The sequence below is a fragment of the Odocoileus virginianus genome, chromosome 8, assembly GCF_023699985.2.
Source record: "Odocoileus virginianus isolate 20LAN1187 ecotype Illinois chromosome 8, Ovbor_1.2, whole genome shotgun sequence".
Lineage (NCBI taxonomy): Eukaryota > Metazoa > Chordata > Mammalia > Artiodactyla > Cervidae > Odocoileus > Odocoileus virginianus.
Window position 1 is genome coordinate 11,428,907 of NC_069681.1, and position 15,057 is coordinate 11,443,963.

Below are 15,057 nucleotides of genomic sequence, written 5' to 3' on the forward strand. Positions count from 1 at the left end.
GAGTTTCTCTTTGTGTATGGTGTTAGGAAGTCTTCTAATTTCATTCTTTTACGTGTAGCTTTCCCAGCACTACTTATTGAAGAGGCTATCTTTGCCCCATTGTATATTCTTGCCTCCTTTGTAAAAAATAAGGTACCCATAGGTGCATGGGCTTATTTCTGGGCTTTCTGTCTTGTTCCATTGGTATATATTTCTGTTTCTGTGCCAGTACCACACTCTCTTGATGACGGTAGCTTTGTAGTATAATCTGAAGTCAGGAAGGTTGATTCTTCCAGCTCCATTCTTTCTCAAGACTGCTTTGGCTTTTCAGGGTCTTTTGTGTTTCATATGGATTGTGAAATTTTTTGTTCTAGTTCTGTGAAAAATGCCATTGGTAATTTGATAGGGATCACATTGAATCTGTAGATTGCATTTGGTAGTATAGTCGTTGTCACAATATTGATCCTTCCTACCTAGGAACGTGGAACATCTCTGCAACTGTTTCTGTTATCTTTGATTTCTTTCATCAGTGTTTCACAATTTTCTATATACAGTTCGTCTCCTTAGGTAGGTTTATGCCTAGACATTTTATTCTTTTTGTTGCAGTGGTGAATGGTGTTGATTGCTCAATTTTTCTTTCTGATTTTTCATCGTTAGTATATAGGAATGCAAGTGATTGCTGTGCATTGATTTTGTATCCTGCGACTTTGCTAAATTTACTGATTAGCTCTAGTAATTTTCTGATAATATCTTCAGGGTTTTCTATGTATAGTATCATGTCGTCTGCAAACGGTGAGAGCTTTACTTCTTCTTTTACAATCTGGATTCCTTTTATTTCTTTTTCTTCTCTGATTGCTGTAGTTAGGATTTCCAAAACTATGTTGAATAATAGTAGCGAGAATGGACACCCTTGTCTTATTCCCGATCTTAGGGGGAATGCTTTCAGTTTTTCACAATTGAGAACAATGTTAGCTGTAGGCTTATCATACATGGCTTTACTATGTTGAGGTAGGTTCCTTCTGTGCCCATTTTTTGAAGAGTTTTAATCATAAATGGGTGCTGAATTTTGTCAAAGGCTTTTTCTGCATCTATTTTTAGATTATCATATGAATACCCACAATTTTTATCTAAATTTTATTAATGAAGAAACTGATATAATGTTTACACCATTCATAAGTGGAGGAGACAGAGTTTAAAACCAGGCAGTCTGATAACAAAGTTCCCAAATTTGTGTCCTGAGATTCTCAGTAAAAGTTTTAATTATGATACTACTTTACATTGAATATTTTTTCAGAGGCATAAGTATGTATGATACAATAAAAACAGGGCGTAAAAGGAACAAAGTAATAGAGCTGAAATTTAAAGTTTTTAGGTTAATTTTGTGAAAATACATTTAACATCAAAGCAAAGTAAGCCCACGTGTTTTCATCTTCTGAGATTTCTTTTCATGCTCTTAAATGCCCTAAAAAGTTGTAGTAAGATATATAATAAAGCACATACAGATACTGCTTGTAACACCTTGAAAAATTTCCCTTAGAACATATCAAGTGAACTTGATTGCAATTTCCATGTTCATTACCTTTAATTTTATGAAATCTGCATCACTTTTTGAAATTTTGAAGTTTCCTAAAATTACATGCATCATTTTATTGAATACCTGAGTTATGTATGAACAGATATTTAATACATCTTATACCAAGACGGGGCTTTCCAGGTGGTGCAGTGGTGGACATTAGCTTTAATTTTCTGAAATCTGCATCACATTCTGAAATTTTAAAGTTTCCTAAAGTACATGCATCATTTAAACGAGATGCCTGAGTTATGTATGAACAGATATTTAGTACATCTCATGCCAAGATGGGGCTTTCCAGGTGGTGCAGTGGTAAAGAATCCTCTGGCCAGTGCAGGAGAAACGAGACGCAGGTTCCATCCCTGGCTCGGGAAGATTCCCCAAGTAGGAAATGACAGTGCACTCCAGTATTCTTGCCTGGAAAATTCCATGGACAGAGGAACCTGACAGGTTACAGTCCATGGGGTTGGAAAGAGTCAGACACAACTGAGCACAGCACGCGCGCACACACACCCCAAGATGAATTATTTGGAAATATATTAGTTCACTCTTGTCAAGGTTGCTTTATAAGCGGGGCATGAGTATTACATCCATGGGTTTTCAAACCTTTATTATATTTATTTTAAGCTCTCTTCAGTGATTAATTTTGTCCTTGAAGTATCATTTACTGATAATATTTGCTTACTTTTCTGTTTCCTATTTTTATATATTTTTAAAAATACGTATGTTGCAGGATTTACATTGCTTGGTGTGCCATTTCATTTAAACTTTAACTGTGTTAGTGAAAGTGTAATGTGGTTTTTCTTTCAGATATTTGCTGCACCATCATTTGATGACAAGATCCTAGAAGTCGTTGCAATATTTGACAGCGTGCAAATGGCCGTTTCAAGGGTCATTAAACTGCAGCACCATCGAATTGCGCAGGTTGGTTTCCCTACTGAAACCCGACTTCACTACTTATGTGCATGTGCGTGCTAAGGCAATTCAGTTGTGTCTGACTCTGTGCAACACTATGGACTGTAGCCCGCCAGCCTCCTTTCTCCATAGAATTCTCCAGGCCCAAATACTAGAGTGGGTTACCATGCCCTCCTCCAGGGGATCTTCCCGACCCAGGGATCAGAGCCGTGTCTCATACATCTCCTGCATTGGCAGACGGGTTCTTTACCACTAATGTCAGCTGAGAAGCCCTCACCGCTTGGGCTGTTGAGAAGCTATTCCAGTGACTTGTACACTGTATATTCATCTAAAAAATAATGGGCTTTCTTGTTATTCCAGTTGTTAACTGTGTCATCCTATGTGGAAAAGCATAACATCCCATTCCACAGAATGGACTAAGAGTGAACTTTGAATACAAGATTGAGTGTCAGATGAGTTGTACTGTCAAATAACTCGTTTTATTTCAGTGCCGTACAGTAAAAATCACCATATTTGGTGACGAGGGGGTCCCAGTGCAGGTGGACGGAGAAGCATGGGTTCAGCCTCCAGGGATTATCAAGATTGTGCACAAGAACAGAGCTCAGATGCTCACCAGGGACAGGGTACGTAACCGAAAATAAGTCCTTCTCAAGTCTGTTCAACCTGTGAAAAGTAAATAGTCATGAAAAACACAAACCCAGGGAAAAGATTTAAATTGTCTTTTAGGTCTTCCATTTAGATCATTCTGGTTCAAAAGTATGAAAAAAATATTTATTTAGTTCTTAAAATAATTTCTTCTTTTGGGTTTAGAGAAAAATAGAGCAGAAACTGTAGAGAATCCTGTTTCTGTTCCCACATATGTCCTCACCTCCCTGACAAGCACATGAATTTCCCTATTATATTTCCCTATTCTGTTCCCCTTAATATCTTGCTTTAGTGTGGTGCATTTATTACAGCTGATGAACCACTATTGATCCATTATTATTCACTGAGGTAATAGTTTGTGTTCTACATTCTATAGGTCTTGACAAATGTGTAATCATTTGTGTCCACAGTTACAGATTCATGCCCAATAGTTTTACTGCCCCAAATATTCCTGTCCTCCACCTCACATCCCTCCCTCCCGTATCCCAACCCCTGGCTCCCCCATCCTCTTCTGTCTTTACAGTTATGCCTTTTCCAGAATATGTATTCTTAATTAACGTCACACCCATAACAAGTAAGACTACAGCATCCATCCTGTTTGTTATACATACAAAGGTAGATATTGAAGCATAAGTTGAAGCTTTTTAAAGACTTTCTGACATAATGATCATCAGTTACATTACTTTTTATTTGTTTTAATATATGAGAAAACTTTAAAATATCTTCTCTGTCCTTGTGATATATTTCATGAAGTGTTAAGATTAGGAAAAAAGTAATAGTAGTTTTAAAGCCATTAGTGTACTATCTAAGTACACATTTATTTGTGTGTGTTCAGCTCTAAGCGCACAGTTCATTGCCGTATTGATTTTAAATAGGCCTTTGAAAGCACCCTGAAGTCTTGGGAAGATAAGCAGAAGTGTGATTCCTGTAAGCCAGTTCATCGAACGAACTTCTTCATCCAGCAGGCGGCGGACCTGGCCACGGAGGAAGTGTCTCAGATGCAGCTGTGCTCGCAGGCGGCCGAGGAGCTCATCACCAGGTACCCGAGCGCCGCCGGCCTTGCGGCTGCGAGAACGCCGCGCGAGGCCCGTTCTGCTCTCCGTAGTTTTACCCCGTCTCTGCGGTGGTTCCAGGTCTCCGGAAGGAACGCCTCTGTTCGCCTCCATTTGCTGCCGCCCTTGTGCGTCAGTCATCGCTGTTCCCCTTCATCGTCCCCTCCGACACCGCGTGCACACCCGGTGTTCCCCACAGGCCGGGTCTCAGGCTTCCTGAAACACACGGCAGAGCTTGCCTAGTGTACACTCTTTGTCATTTTATAGATTTTGCGTTTTGTATATGTGCTCAGTCGCTTCCGTCGTATCCGACTGTTTGCGACCCCATGGACTGTAGCCTGCCAGGCTCCTCAGGCCGTGGGGTTCTTCTGGCAAGAACACTGGAGTGGGTTGCCGTTTCCTTCTCCAGGCGGTCTGCCCCACCCAGGGATCGAACCCGTGTCTCCTGCATGGCAGTTGGCTTCTTGACCATTGAGCCACCTGGGAAGCCCTATTTTACAGATGGCACTAGCGGTAAAGAATCTGCCTGCCAAGGCGAGATGTAAAAGATGTGGGTTCAACTCCTGGGTGGGGAAGATGCCCTGGAGAAGTGCATGGCAACCCACTCCAGTGTTCTTGCCTGGAGAATCCCATGGACAGAGGAGCCTGGCGGGCTACAGTCCATGGGGTTGCAAGAGTCGGACACAACTGAAGCAACTTAACACATATAAAACATCTATGTATGTATTATGTATATATATATTATATATATATCCCTTCTGTTATCATTTCCCCACTTTACAGGCTTTACTGTGTGTGTGTGCCCAGTTGTGTCCAACTCTTTGTGACCCCCACAGACTGTAGCCCACCAGGCTCCTCTGCCCATGGGATTCTCCAGGCAGGAATACTGGAGTGGGCTGCCACGACCTTCTCCAGGGGATCTTCCCGACCCAGGGATCGAACCCAGGTCTCTTGTGTCTCCTGCATTGGCAAGCAGATTCTTTACCCATAAGCCACCCAGGAAGCACCCTTTACATTACATTACTGACTTATATGGTGCTTTGTAATTATTAAATGTTTATAGGATATAGAAGGAAATACAAACATTAACCCTGCTCCCAAGAAGAGTCAGGGGGTGGGGATGGGCGGGAACAGTCCAAAAATCTGTTTCCAGTAGATACATCATGGACTTTGCCAGACCACCAAAATTAATTTTAGGAGACAGAAGATTAAAAAAAAAACAACAGTTCTGTGAACATAAAGCAGATAAAAATCACTATGACCAGGATTAAACTTCAAAGATGAAGAGGGACCACAGGCATGTGTCTTTTTGCCTCCTCACCCAAATCTCATCTACCCAACGTGGGTAAGAGCTGCCTGACCAGGTCACTGTGAAGGTTAAGTGGGACCCGCCATGGGAAGCGCTGTTGGTGCAGCAGGTCTGGCATATTCGGTGTTCTGTGCATGATCGCTGTTATAGTCTTCCCGCACTTCACCTGGTCACTGATCAAAATGCTGGAATAGAAAAGAAGGCAAGCAAAGCTTAGGAGCCCGAGGAGCCAACTTGCTTGCTCTCCCCTCCCCACCCTCTCCATCTGCTCTCTCTCACTCATTCCTTATTTTCCTCTTTAAATATGTGTTAGATGCCCAGAGTGTGCTACATGTTAGAGATACGAAAAAAGATACACACTCCCTACTACTGGAGACCAATATTTAAAATTTTAGAATAAAGGATGGTAACTGTAAGATACTGAGTAGCTTAGGAAAAAGATAAGGAGAAATATTAATATTTAATATTAATAGTTAATTAATTAAAATTTAATTAATATTTAGCCAGCTAAATCCACATAACTGCATTATTATGCATCTCAACTTCTTATCCACAGACATAGTAAGTTTTTTTTTGTATTTTTTAAAAATTCTTTTTTTTTCCATTTATTCTTATTAGTTGGAGGCTAATTACTTTACAATATTGTAGTCGTTTTTTGCCATACATTGACATGAATCAGCCATGGATTTACAGACATAGTAGTTTTAAGGTAAATACATCTTAGATACTGTGAACATCTTCTGTTGACTTCAATTTACAGAAGTTTTTGTGTTTTTTTCTTTTTTCCTGGCTTTAGTGAGGTACAATGGACAAATAAAAATTCTATACTGTATATTTAAGGTATGCAGTGTGATGATTTGACGTACATATACATTGTAAAATAATTAATACAATCCAGCTAATTAATACATTATGGAAAGCAGTATGGAGTTTCCTTAGTTTTCTTGAAACTAAAGCATGCTCCCTTGAAACCACAATGTTCTTCCTATATGATCATCCTGTCAACCAAGCAAATATCCTTATCCAAAAAAAAAGCCAGGGAGGGGGGCGGGGCGGGAACATGATTCCCCATCACCAGTAAATCAGGCTCACTCATCAATTTTCAGAATGTGTATTCATTTGAAAAAAACAGAAAAGTGAAAGTTGGTCTCATAGTCAGGTCCAGCTCTTTCTGACCCCATTGACTGCAGCCTGTCCCGCTCCTCTGTCCTTGGAATTCTCCAGGTAAGAATACTGGAGTGGGTGACCATTCCCTTCTCCAGGGGATCTTCCTGACTCAGGGATCAAACCCAGGTGTCCTGCATTGCAGCAGATTCTTTACCATCTGAGCTGCCAGGGAAGCCCGCACCTAGTAGGAAGTTCAGTTAGCAGTTGGAAATGTTCCTTTGGTGTTGATTACTTTCTTTTGCCTTGAAAATTAGAATAACATTTACTCATCTCTGTTCTTCTGATTAATAACCTTTTCCTCATGATTTCAAGGTTATTGATAAGGATATTTAGGTGATGTTTGCAAGTTCCTTTGTGTCTTGGATATCAGTCATATGATCCTTAAGAATTAAATTATTTCCTTTTGCTCGTGACTCAGCCATAGAGGACTTCTGTCTCTTCCTTCGTTCTTCCCTTTCTGGATTGAAGATCATTCTCCTTGAAGATGTCAGAAGCAAAAGGATTAAAATAGATGTACCTTCTTGCTTATTGCACACCTTGCTCATTTTCTAGCAGTCAATAGAATTTCTCCTTTATCTTCTTTGACCTTATTGCCCTGCCTTTATAGATGCTCTCTTTCTTGGACTGTTCTTGAAGGTCTAGATTTCAAAGGACTGTGGCACAACAGGCTTTGGCATTGGATAGACAAAAACTAAAATCCAGGCTCTATCACCGATTAGCTTTGTGTACATACTAATCTCTGAGCCTCATATGTCGTCATCTGCAAAGTGGAGAAAAACCACAACTACCTGTTAGGTTGTGAACATTAAATTAGATAATGCATATAAAGCACTTAGCATGATGATATATGTGGCAATGTTTTCCCCTAACTCCAATACTTTGGCCACCTAATGCAAAGAGCTGACTCATTTGAAAAGACCCTGGTGCTGGGAAAGATTAAAGGTGAGAGGAGAAGGGGGCGACAGAGGATGAGATGGTTGGATGGCATCACTGACTCTATGGTAATGAGTTTGGGTAAACTCTGGGAGTTGGTGATGGACAGGGAGGCCTGGCGTGCTGCAGTCCATGGGGTTGCAAAGAGTCGGCAGGACTGAGCCACTGAACTGAACTGACTGAATCTGTTGTAACTGCCTGGTTGAAGTTTCAGTGAATAAAAGATGTGTCTGCACTCTACATTTGGGACCCCTCTCAACTTTCCAGTGATAAAGCAAAATGAAGTGTTACTGTATCTTGTGATTCCAAGTAGCACCTTGGTATGCGTTATCTCTGATGCAGGCCTAACATTTTTTTCAATTTAATTAATTTACTTTTGGCTGCACTGGGTGTTCATTGCTGCACACAACTCTGTCTAGTTGCAGCGAGCAGGGGCTCCTTTTTTTGCAACATGCAACAAAGAATTACGGCAGCTTCTCTCGTGGAGCACGGGCTCTAGGGTGCGTGGCTTCAGTAGTTGTGGCACTCGGGCTTTATTAATTGCCCCAAGGCATGAGGAATCTTCCCAGACCAGGGATCAAAGCTGTGTTTGATCTGCATTGGCAGGCAGATTCTTAACCGCCCGGAGAGTCCATAGGCCTAACTTTTTATATAAAAGATTTGGGGGTTGGTATTTTTTGTTTCCTGGTGGCTCAGATGTAAAGAATCTGCCTGCAATCTGGGCTACCCGGGTTCGATCTCTGTGTTGAATCTGGGATCCCCTGGAGGAGGGCGTGGCACCCCACTCCAGTGTTCTTGCCTGGGAAATCCCATGGACAGAGGAGCCTGGCGGCCTCAGAGTCACAGAGTCAGACACGACTGAGCAGCTAACACACACACACATTTTTTGTTGCAGTGGGGTAGGGTTTGAATTTTGTAAATCTACCCTGTGCCATTCATAATTGAGCAGTTATTAAAAAAATTTTCCTTTCGTGATCTTTTTTTACTTGTTTCATTCTGTCATTTCTACACTTCAGAAAACTCAAGCAGTGCTCGGAAGAGTGGTGTGTTCATGGGTCTTGTTTCTGCTTCCAGGATCTGTGATGCGGCCACCATCCACTGTCTCTTGGAGCAGGAGCTGGCCCACGCGGTGAACGCCTGCTCCCACGCCCTGAACAAAGCCAACCCACGCTTCCCAGAGGTGAGGAGCTAATGGTAAATGCCCATTCCGCACATTTTTTTGGTGTTACGTACAGAGCTTGATACTTGCCACACGCTTTGAAAGAACACTGTATAGTCTATATGAGTCTCTACCAAAAGCTTACCCTTCACTTTTGACCAAAGTTTTCTTGATTTTCTTTTCCTGCCACCATTTCCCACTCCTGCTCTTAAGTTCACTTCACCTTTTTCCTATTTCACTTTGACTCACTTAAAGATAGCACCTTACCATCTTCCTTGTACTCCTTCTCCTTTTAAGTATTTACCATTTCTCTTTTTTACCTTCTCCCCTGCACCTTCACACAGGGCACACCTAGGTATCATGCATTTAACTAGAACTGATCACTCAGTGTTGAAGTTATCTTCATTTCATTTTACTGCATCAGTAAATTTGGTCAGTTTTCTAATGTAGAAGTTACAATAGGTGGACGGAGTCTAACTCTTGAAGTTATATTCACTTGCCAAGTGATACATGGCTTTGTTTCTATCCTTTCAGTTATTTAGCTGAAGTTACCTAAGTGAGTGTAAAAAGAAGTGTTTGTCCTCAAAATGAAAGTCTAGAAATCAGTCTGGTTGGTTGGACCTAATGAGAGTGAAATTCAGTGCATAGAACTAATCATGATCAGATAATGTCCCTCTTTTTTTTTTTTTCCATTTATTTTTATTAGTTGGAGGCTAATTACTTTACATCATTACAGTAGTTTTTGTCATACATTGAAATGAATTAGCCATGGATTTACATGTATTCCCCATCCCAGTCCCCCCTCCCACCTCCCTCTCCACCCGATCCCTCTGGGTCTTCCCAGTCGATAATGTCCCTCTTAAGACATAATTTTCTTTGACTTAATTCTCGTGGGAATATGTGTCTTGTCACGAGCATATGCATGCTTGTGTGCCCGAGATGTGGTTCTGTGTGTATTCACTATAGTCACCATATTCTTTTGGTTCTGTGCTGTAAGAAGTAGAAGAGGTAATCCTACCAACAAATGTGAGTGTGAGATTTTGCAGTTACAAGAGTATTTTGGCAGGTTTTTAAAAATATTTGCAATGTGAATTTAAATCAGAAAGATAAAATGGACTCTTTGATGATTGAATCTCAATTTAATACAGAACTACTTGTCTTTGATGTCTCTGTTTTTTGTTGTTTTTTTTTTTCCTAGAGTCTTACGAGAGACACTGCCACTGAAATAGCCATCAATGTGAAGGCCCTATATAATGAAACAGAATCTTTGCTAGTGGGCAGGGTTCCTTTGGTAAGGAAAAGAAATGATGGATACCATCAGAATGATGATAAATGTATGGTTCTTGCCTTCATTAGGGAGCATGCATTCATCAGGTTTTAATGCACAGGCAGGCTCTGGCCACCATCTCTAGAGCTTCCCTATCACCTCGCTTTTGCTTTCAAGAAACTATATGTCTGTACCTGAGAGTTACACTTCAGGCTAACAGGAGGAGAGGGCTTCCCTCATAGCTCAGTCAGTAAAGAATCTGCCTGCAATGCAGGAGACCCAGGTTTGATTCCTGGGTGGGGAACATCCCCTGGAGAGGGAAATAGCAACCCACTCCAGTATTCTTGCCTGGAGAATCCCGTGGACAGAGGAGCCTGCTGGGCTTCAGCCCGTGGGGTCACAAGAGTCAGAGACGACCTTGCAACTAAACCACAGCAGGAATAGAGTTTCCCTGTCATCATATCTTTATGTAATCCTGCTCTCCCCAGTCAGCTTTGAGAATCTTGGGCTTTATAGAGAGTGAGACCTTCTTCAAGGACTCATTAACCCATGAATGCAGAAAAGTAGAGGAAGTCTTGAGCTGTGTCCCCAAAATTAACCTTTGAAATATGATTGTTAACTGTTTTCTAGATTAGCTTAGATGATGCTTTCTAGAGTCGGTGTGTCCAAAACTAAATTTCAGGAACTAGACCTAGCCCTGGATTAACTCAAGATTGGTGCTGGAAATCGAGTTGAGGCCAAGTGTGAATCAGACCACAGTCCATGGACCTCAAACCTAAGTGCTAGGATTCTGTAGACGTTTCTGTTTGGTTTGCCCAGAATCCTTCCCTTGTTATTTTCCTGCCTCACCCTGAAAATGTTCTAGCATTGGGTCTTTTCGCCACCTAGTGTTCAATTTTAGGTTATTCACACATGCTGTTGTAGATGTAGAAAGCCTAATATATTAGCTATTTTTTAATTCCTTGTAACAGTTTTGATTAATTGATAGATGAGGTGATGATCTTAAAACATTTCTCTTTACTATAATTTTATCTCTTGCTGGGGAAAATTTGTACATCTAAATAGAAGTGAGAATAAAAATCATAGTATCTGGCATAGTGAAAGAATGAGAGAGGTGATCCATAGCCTAGCTAACTGGAAGTGATTGGTTGGAATTTCTGTTTGGCTGCTTTCCAGAAGAATATTGCCATTGAAGCATCCTTTGCTCTGAGAAGAGAATCTTAAAGGCTGCATGAACCAATTGGTTTTACCCACTTCCAAGGGAAACTTAAGAGCACCTTCCTTGGGGCAAGAGGTGGCTGCCTCTGCTATGGTTGTGAATAGAAACTTTTAGGAAGAAATCTTGGATATATCTTTTGACAAAACCAATAGGAAAATCATCTTGGTTATTCTTGGCACTTCTATTTTTAACCAGAATCTTCTTGCTGCTCTTCTGAAATTAGTCCTATAGGAAATCCAGCAAGTACCAATTACTGGATGAAGGACATGTTTTTTGTGTGTTATTTGAAGTATATTTAAGATAATTGCTGATTGAGAAGAACTAGAAGCATAACTTATCTTATATTTTAGCTTTCTATACTGAAAGTACCCATTGAGTGTTACTTGGTTAATAGTAATCAATTATATTTTGTTAATATAGAAGGATTCTTCTGCACTTTTAATTCTTCTGTCATAGTCAAATATGGATGTTTGGTTTGAAGATGTACATCAGTGAAATTTTTATTTTTTGACTATACTGCACCGCTTGTGGAATCTTAGTTCCCTGACCATGGACCAAACTTTGGTCCATGGCAGTGAAAGGATACGTCCTAACTGCTTTACCAGTGGATGATTTTTAAATGTTTGTCAATATTGATATCAAAAGAAAAAATCAATCATATTTGAGAGCAGCTAAGTTACACTCTTTATTTTGCTTATAAAATGAATGTAGGCAGTGAAGGAGACATAAGAGAAATAGGTTCAATCGCTGGGTCAGGAAGATCCCTTGGAGGAGGGCATGGCAACCCACTCCAGTATTCTTGCCTGGAGAATCCCATGGACAGAGGAGCCTAGCGGGCTGCAGTCCACAGGGTCACAAAGAGTCGGATACAACTGAAGCAACTTAGCACATACAATTACTATTTTATCAGTTTTATAAGACATATATACTTAGACTAAAATAAAAGTGGTAACTTTTATATGATATGGTGGAGAATTTCTGTATTTTTATTAGCTTCTAGAAATACTAGAATTTGAATAACAGAGGGGATTTGAGAGCATTTGAATAACAGAGGGGGAAAAATAATGTGCATAATAAATAATAGTAATCTCTCTGAACTTGCAGTTTAAAATCTTGAGAACCAGAACTTCACTGGTGTTCCAGTGGTTAAGACTATGCTTCTCCTGCAGTGGGTGTGGGTTCCATCCCTATTTGGGGAACCAAGATCTCGCATGCCTTGCAGTGTGACCAAAATAAATAAATTCAATCCCGTGAACCTATATATAGGTACTGTGAAATTCTGACATCATTTATCAAAGTTCAGTTTGCTGGAAGAGATCCTCAAATTGTGTAGTCATGTTCTACTGTTTACCAGCTGGGCCACAAGGGAAGCCCAAGAATACTGGAGTGGGTAGTCTGTCTCTTCTCCAGCGGATTTTCCCGAGCCAGGAATTGAACCAGGGTCTCCTGCATTCCAGGCAGATTCTTTATCAACTGAGCTATCAGGGAAGCCTGAGAAGGAAACTGAGACTCCTCAAATCAATTCATCATCCCTTGGGGGCATAGTTAGCAACAAGGCCAAGTCTAGCATTCAGTTGCCTCCCAGTTCTGCTTGTAGCAGTGTTGATTTCACCTTTATTTATTTATTGAATTTGTGACTTTTAATAACTGCTTTACGGACTTCCCTGGTGGTCCAATGGTTAAGACTCCAAGCTCCTAATGCAGGGGGCAGGGGTTTGATCAATGGTCAAGGAACTGTTCCCCATGCTGCCCCGTGTAGCCAGAAAATTTTTAAAAATAGTGATGATAAGTGCTTTAAATGAATGGGCAAGAGGTGACCAGTTAAATTCTCTTTAAAGTTTCCAAACCTTCTTCCAGTTTACAAGCCATTTAGCTTTTCCTGATTTGTGCAACAGCTTTTTATCACCAATTTTTCTGAGATCCATAGGCTTTTTTCCCCCTAAATTTATTATTTTAGTTACCGAGAAGATTTTTGTGGCAGGTGATTCTTATTATGTGACATGTTTTTGACCAATTTGAAATATCATTATTTGTTTACACTGTAGCCTATGTAAATCAAAATGATTTTTGCCACAAATAAGTTAAAATGATGAGATTATTTACTAGCAAGGCAGATGGGATGCAAGGATAAGAAGGAAGAAGGGATTTGCATAGGAAAAAACCACCAATAGCAATAGTTTTTTCTGTGAAATTATTAAAGTCACACCGTTGCTTATATCACCTTTGGGAAGTGAGGATCAATCTATGCAAATTTGCTTAAATGAAGTCAGTATAAAATAATTTGTTCTTTTTTCTCTATTTGTGTTAAAACCAACAACACTCTAGTCTTGCCTCATAAGAGGTGAGGATGTTCAGTGTCAATGAAATAGTTTATTCTGTTTGAGGGTTTGAGGATGGTCTCTGAGGCTTGTTTTATCTCAGTTTTTAATCTGCTGTTAAATAGCAATTGGAATCTCCACATGAAGAGCGAGTATCCAACGCCTTACATTCCGTGGAAGTGGAGCTACAGAAGTTAACAGAAATTCCGTGGCTTTATTATATCTTACACCCAAATGAGGATGAGGTATGTAAAATTCAACCTGTTTATAAATGTGTGCACTTTGTGACAATAGAATTTGAATGCACCTTTTGAAAAAGAAATGTTCAGGAGAAAATACATTTTAAATATAGCCATCCTCCCCCATCTGCAGGAAGTACATTCTAAGACTCCCAAGGGACCCCTGGAATCTCAGTACCAAACCCTACATGTACTATGTTTTTCCTTACACAGACATACCTAGGATAAAGTTGAATTTATAAATTAGGCACAGGAAGACATGAACAGCAACAATAATAAATAGAACAATTATAACAATACACTGTAACAAAAGTTACGTGAATGTGGTCCATCTCTCAATATATCTTCCTGTGCAGGCGTCATGCCTCTTCCATACTGGCTGAGCATGTCTCATGCACTGTGGCTGGAACCTTTGCAATCTGAGATGTAACAGCAAAACTAGCATGAATTTTTTTCTTCCTTCTTCACACTTTCACAGACACAAGATTCATTCTTATCATAGATCTTAACCAGCTCCGCATACGATTTTTTTTCCTTATTAAGTTAAGAACTGTCGTCTTTTCATTAAAGGAAGCACTTTACAGCTTCTCTTTAGCATATCTGAATTGCTAGCATCACTACTTTTGCTCTTTGGCACCATTATTAAGTAAAATAAGGTGACTTGAACACAAGCACAGGGTACCACAACACCTGGTCGGATCACTCAGATGGTTCTGAAGGGACTAACAGACGGGATGGATGAGGATGGCTCTGCTTCTCAGAGCAGTGTACAACTTAAAACTTGTATGAATTATCTATTTCTGCACTTTTCACATAGTGTTGTCAGCAGATAACAAAAACCACGGAAAGGGGAATCACACTACTCTCCTTGTCGGGGAGACTACTGTCCTCCTTTCAAATGCACTTTTCTTGAGCAAATGAGAAAAAGCTTTTATGTGAACAAAGGCATCTTGCAGGAATCAGTACATTTTCAGGAGTATGCAACATCGTGAACTTTTGGGGAGGGAGTTATCACTCCAACAGTGTTCTGTGGGTATAACCTATTCCTATGTTATCTCTGCTGTCAGAGTGGGTTTTTCTTCTCCATGAATATCCTAAGAAAATTCTTTCCTTGATTGACTCAAACAGGAGCCCCCCATGGATTGCACCAAGAGAAACAGCAGAAGCACGGTATTTCGTATTGTCCCCAAATTCAAAAAGGAGAAGGTTCAAAAGCAGAAGACAAGTTCACAGCCTGGTAGGTGATCCACATGGAAAGGGAAAGTGTAATGTTATGAAAAAAATA

At 40.3% G+C, this 15,057-nt stretch overlaps 1 protein-coding gene across 9 annotated transcripts in view; it reads left to right on the top strand.

Moving 5' to 3' along the window:
• DGKH (diacylglycerol kinase eta) overlaps positions 1-15,057 on the top strand; it is a 210,459-nt gene that overhangs the window by 172,860 nt on the left and 22,542 nt on the right. For 7 of the 9 annotated variants that reach the window (XM_070471180.1, XM_070471184.1, XM_070471179.1 and 4 more), the window contains 7 exons: positions 2,360-2,473; positions 2,953-3,087; positions 3,985-4,148; positions 8,645-8,750; positions 9,928-10,020; positions 13,659-13,778; positions 14,901-15,009. In XM_070471180.1, the coding sequence (XP_070327281.1) occupies positions 2,360-2,473; positions 2,953-3,087; positions 3,985-4,148; positions 8,645-8,750; positions 9,928-10,020; positions 13,659-13,778; positions 14,901-15,009 (841 nt within the window). The remainder of the gene's footprint in view (positions 1-2,359; positions 2,474-2,952; positions 3,088-3,984; positions 4,149-8,644; positions 8,751-9,927; positions 10,021-13,658; positions 13,779-14,900; positions 15,010-15,057) is intronic. The other 2 variants (XM_070471182.1, XM_070471183.1) reach the window with 2 other exon arrangements.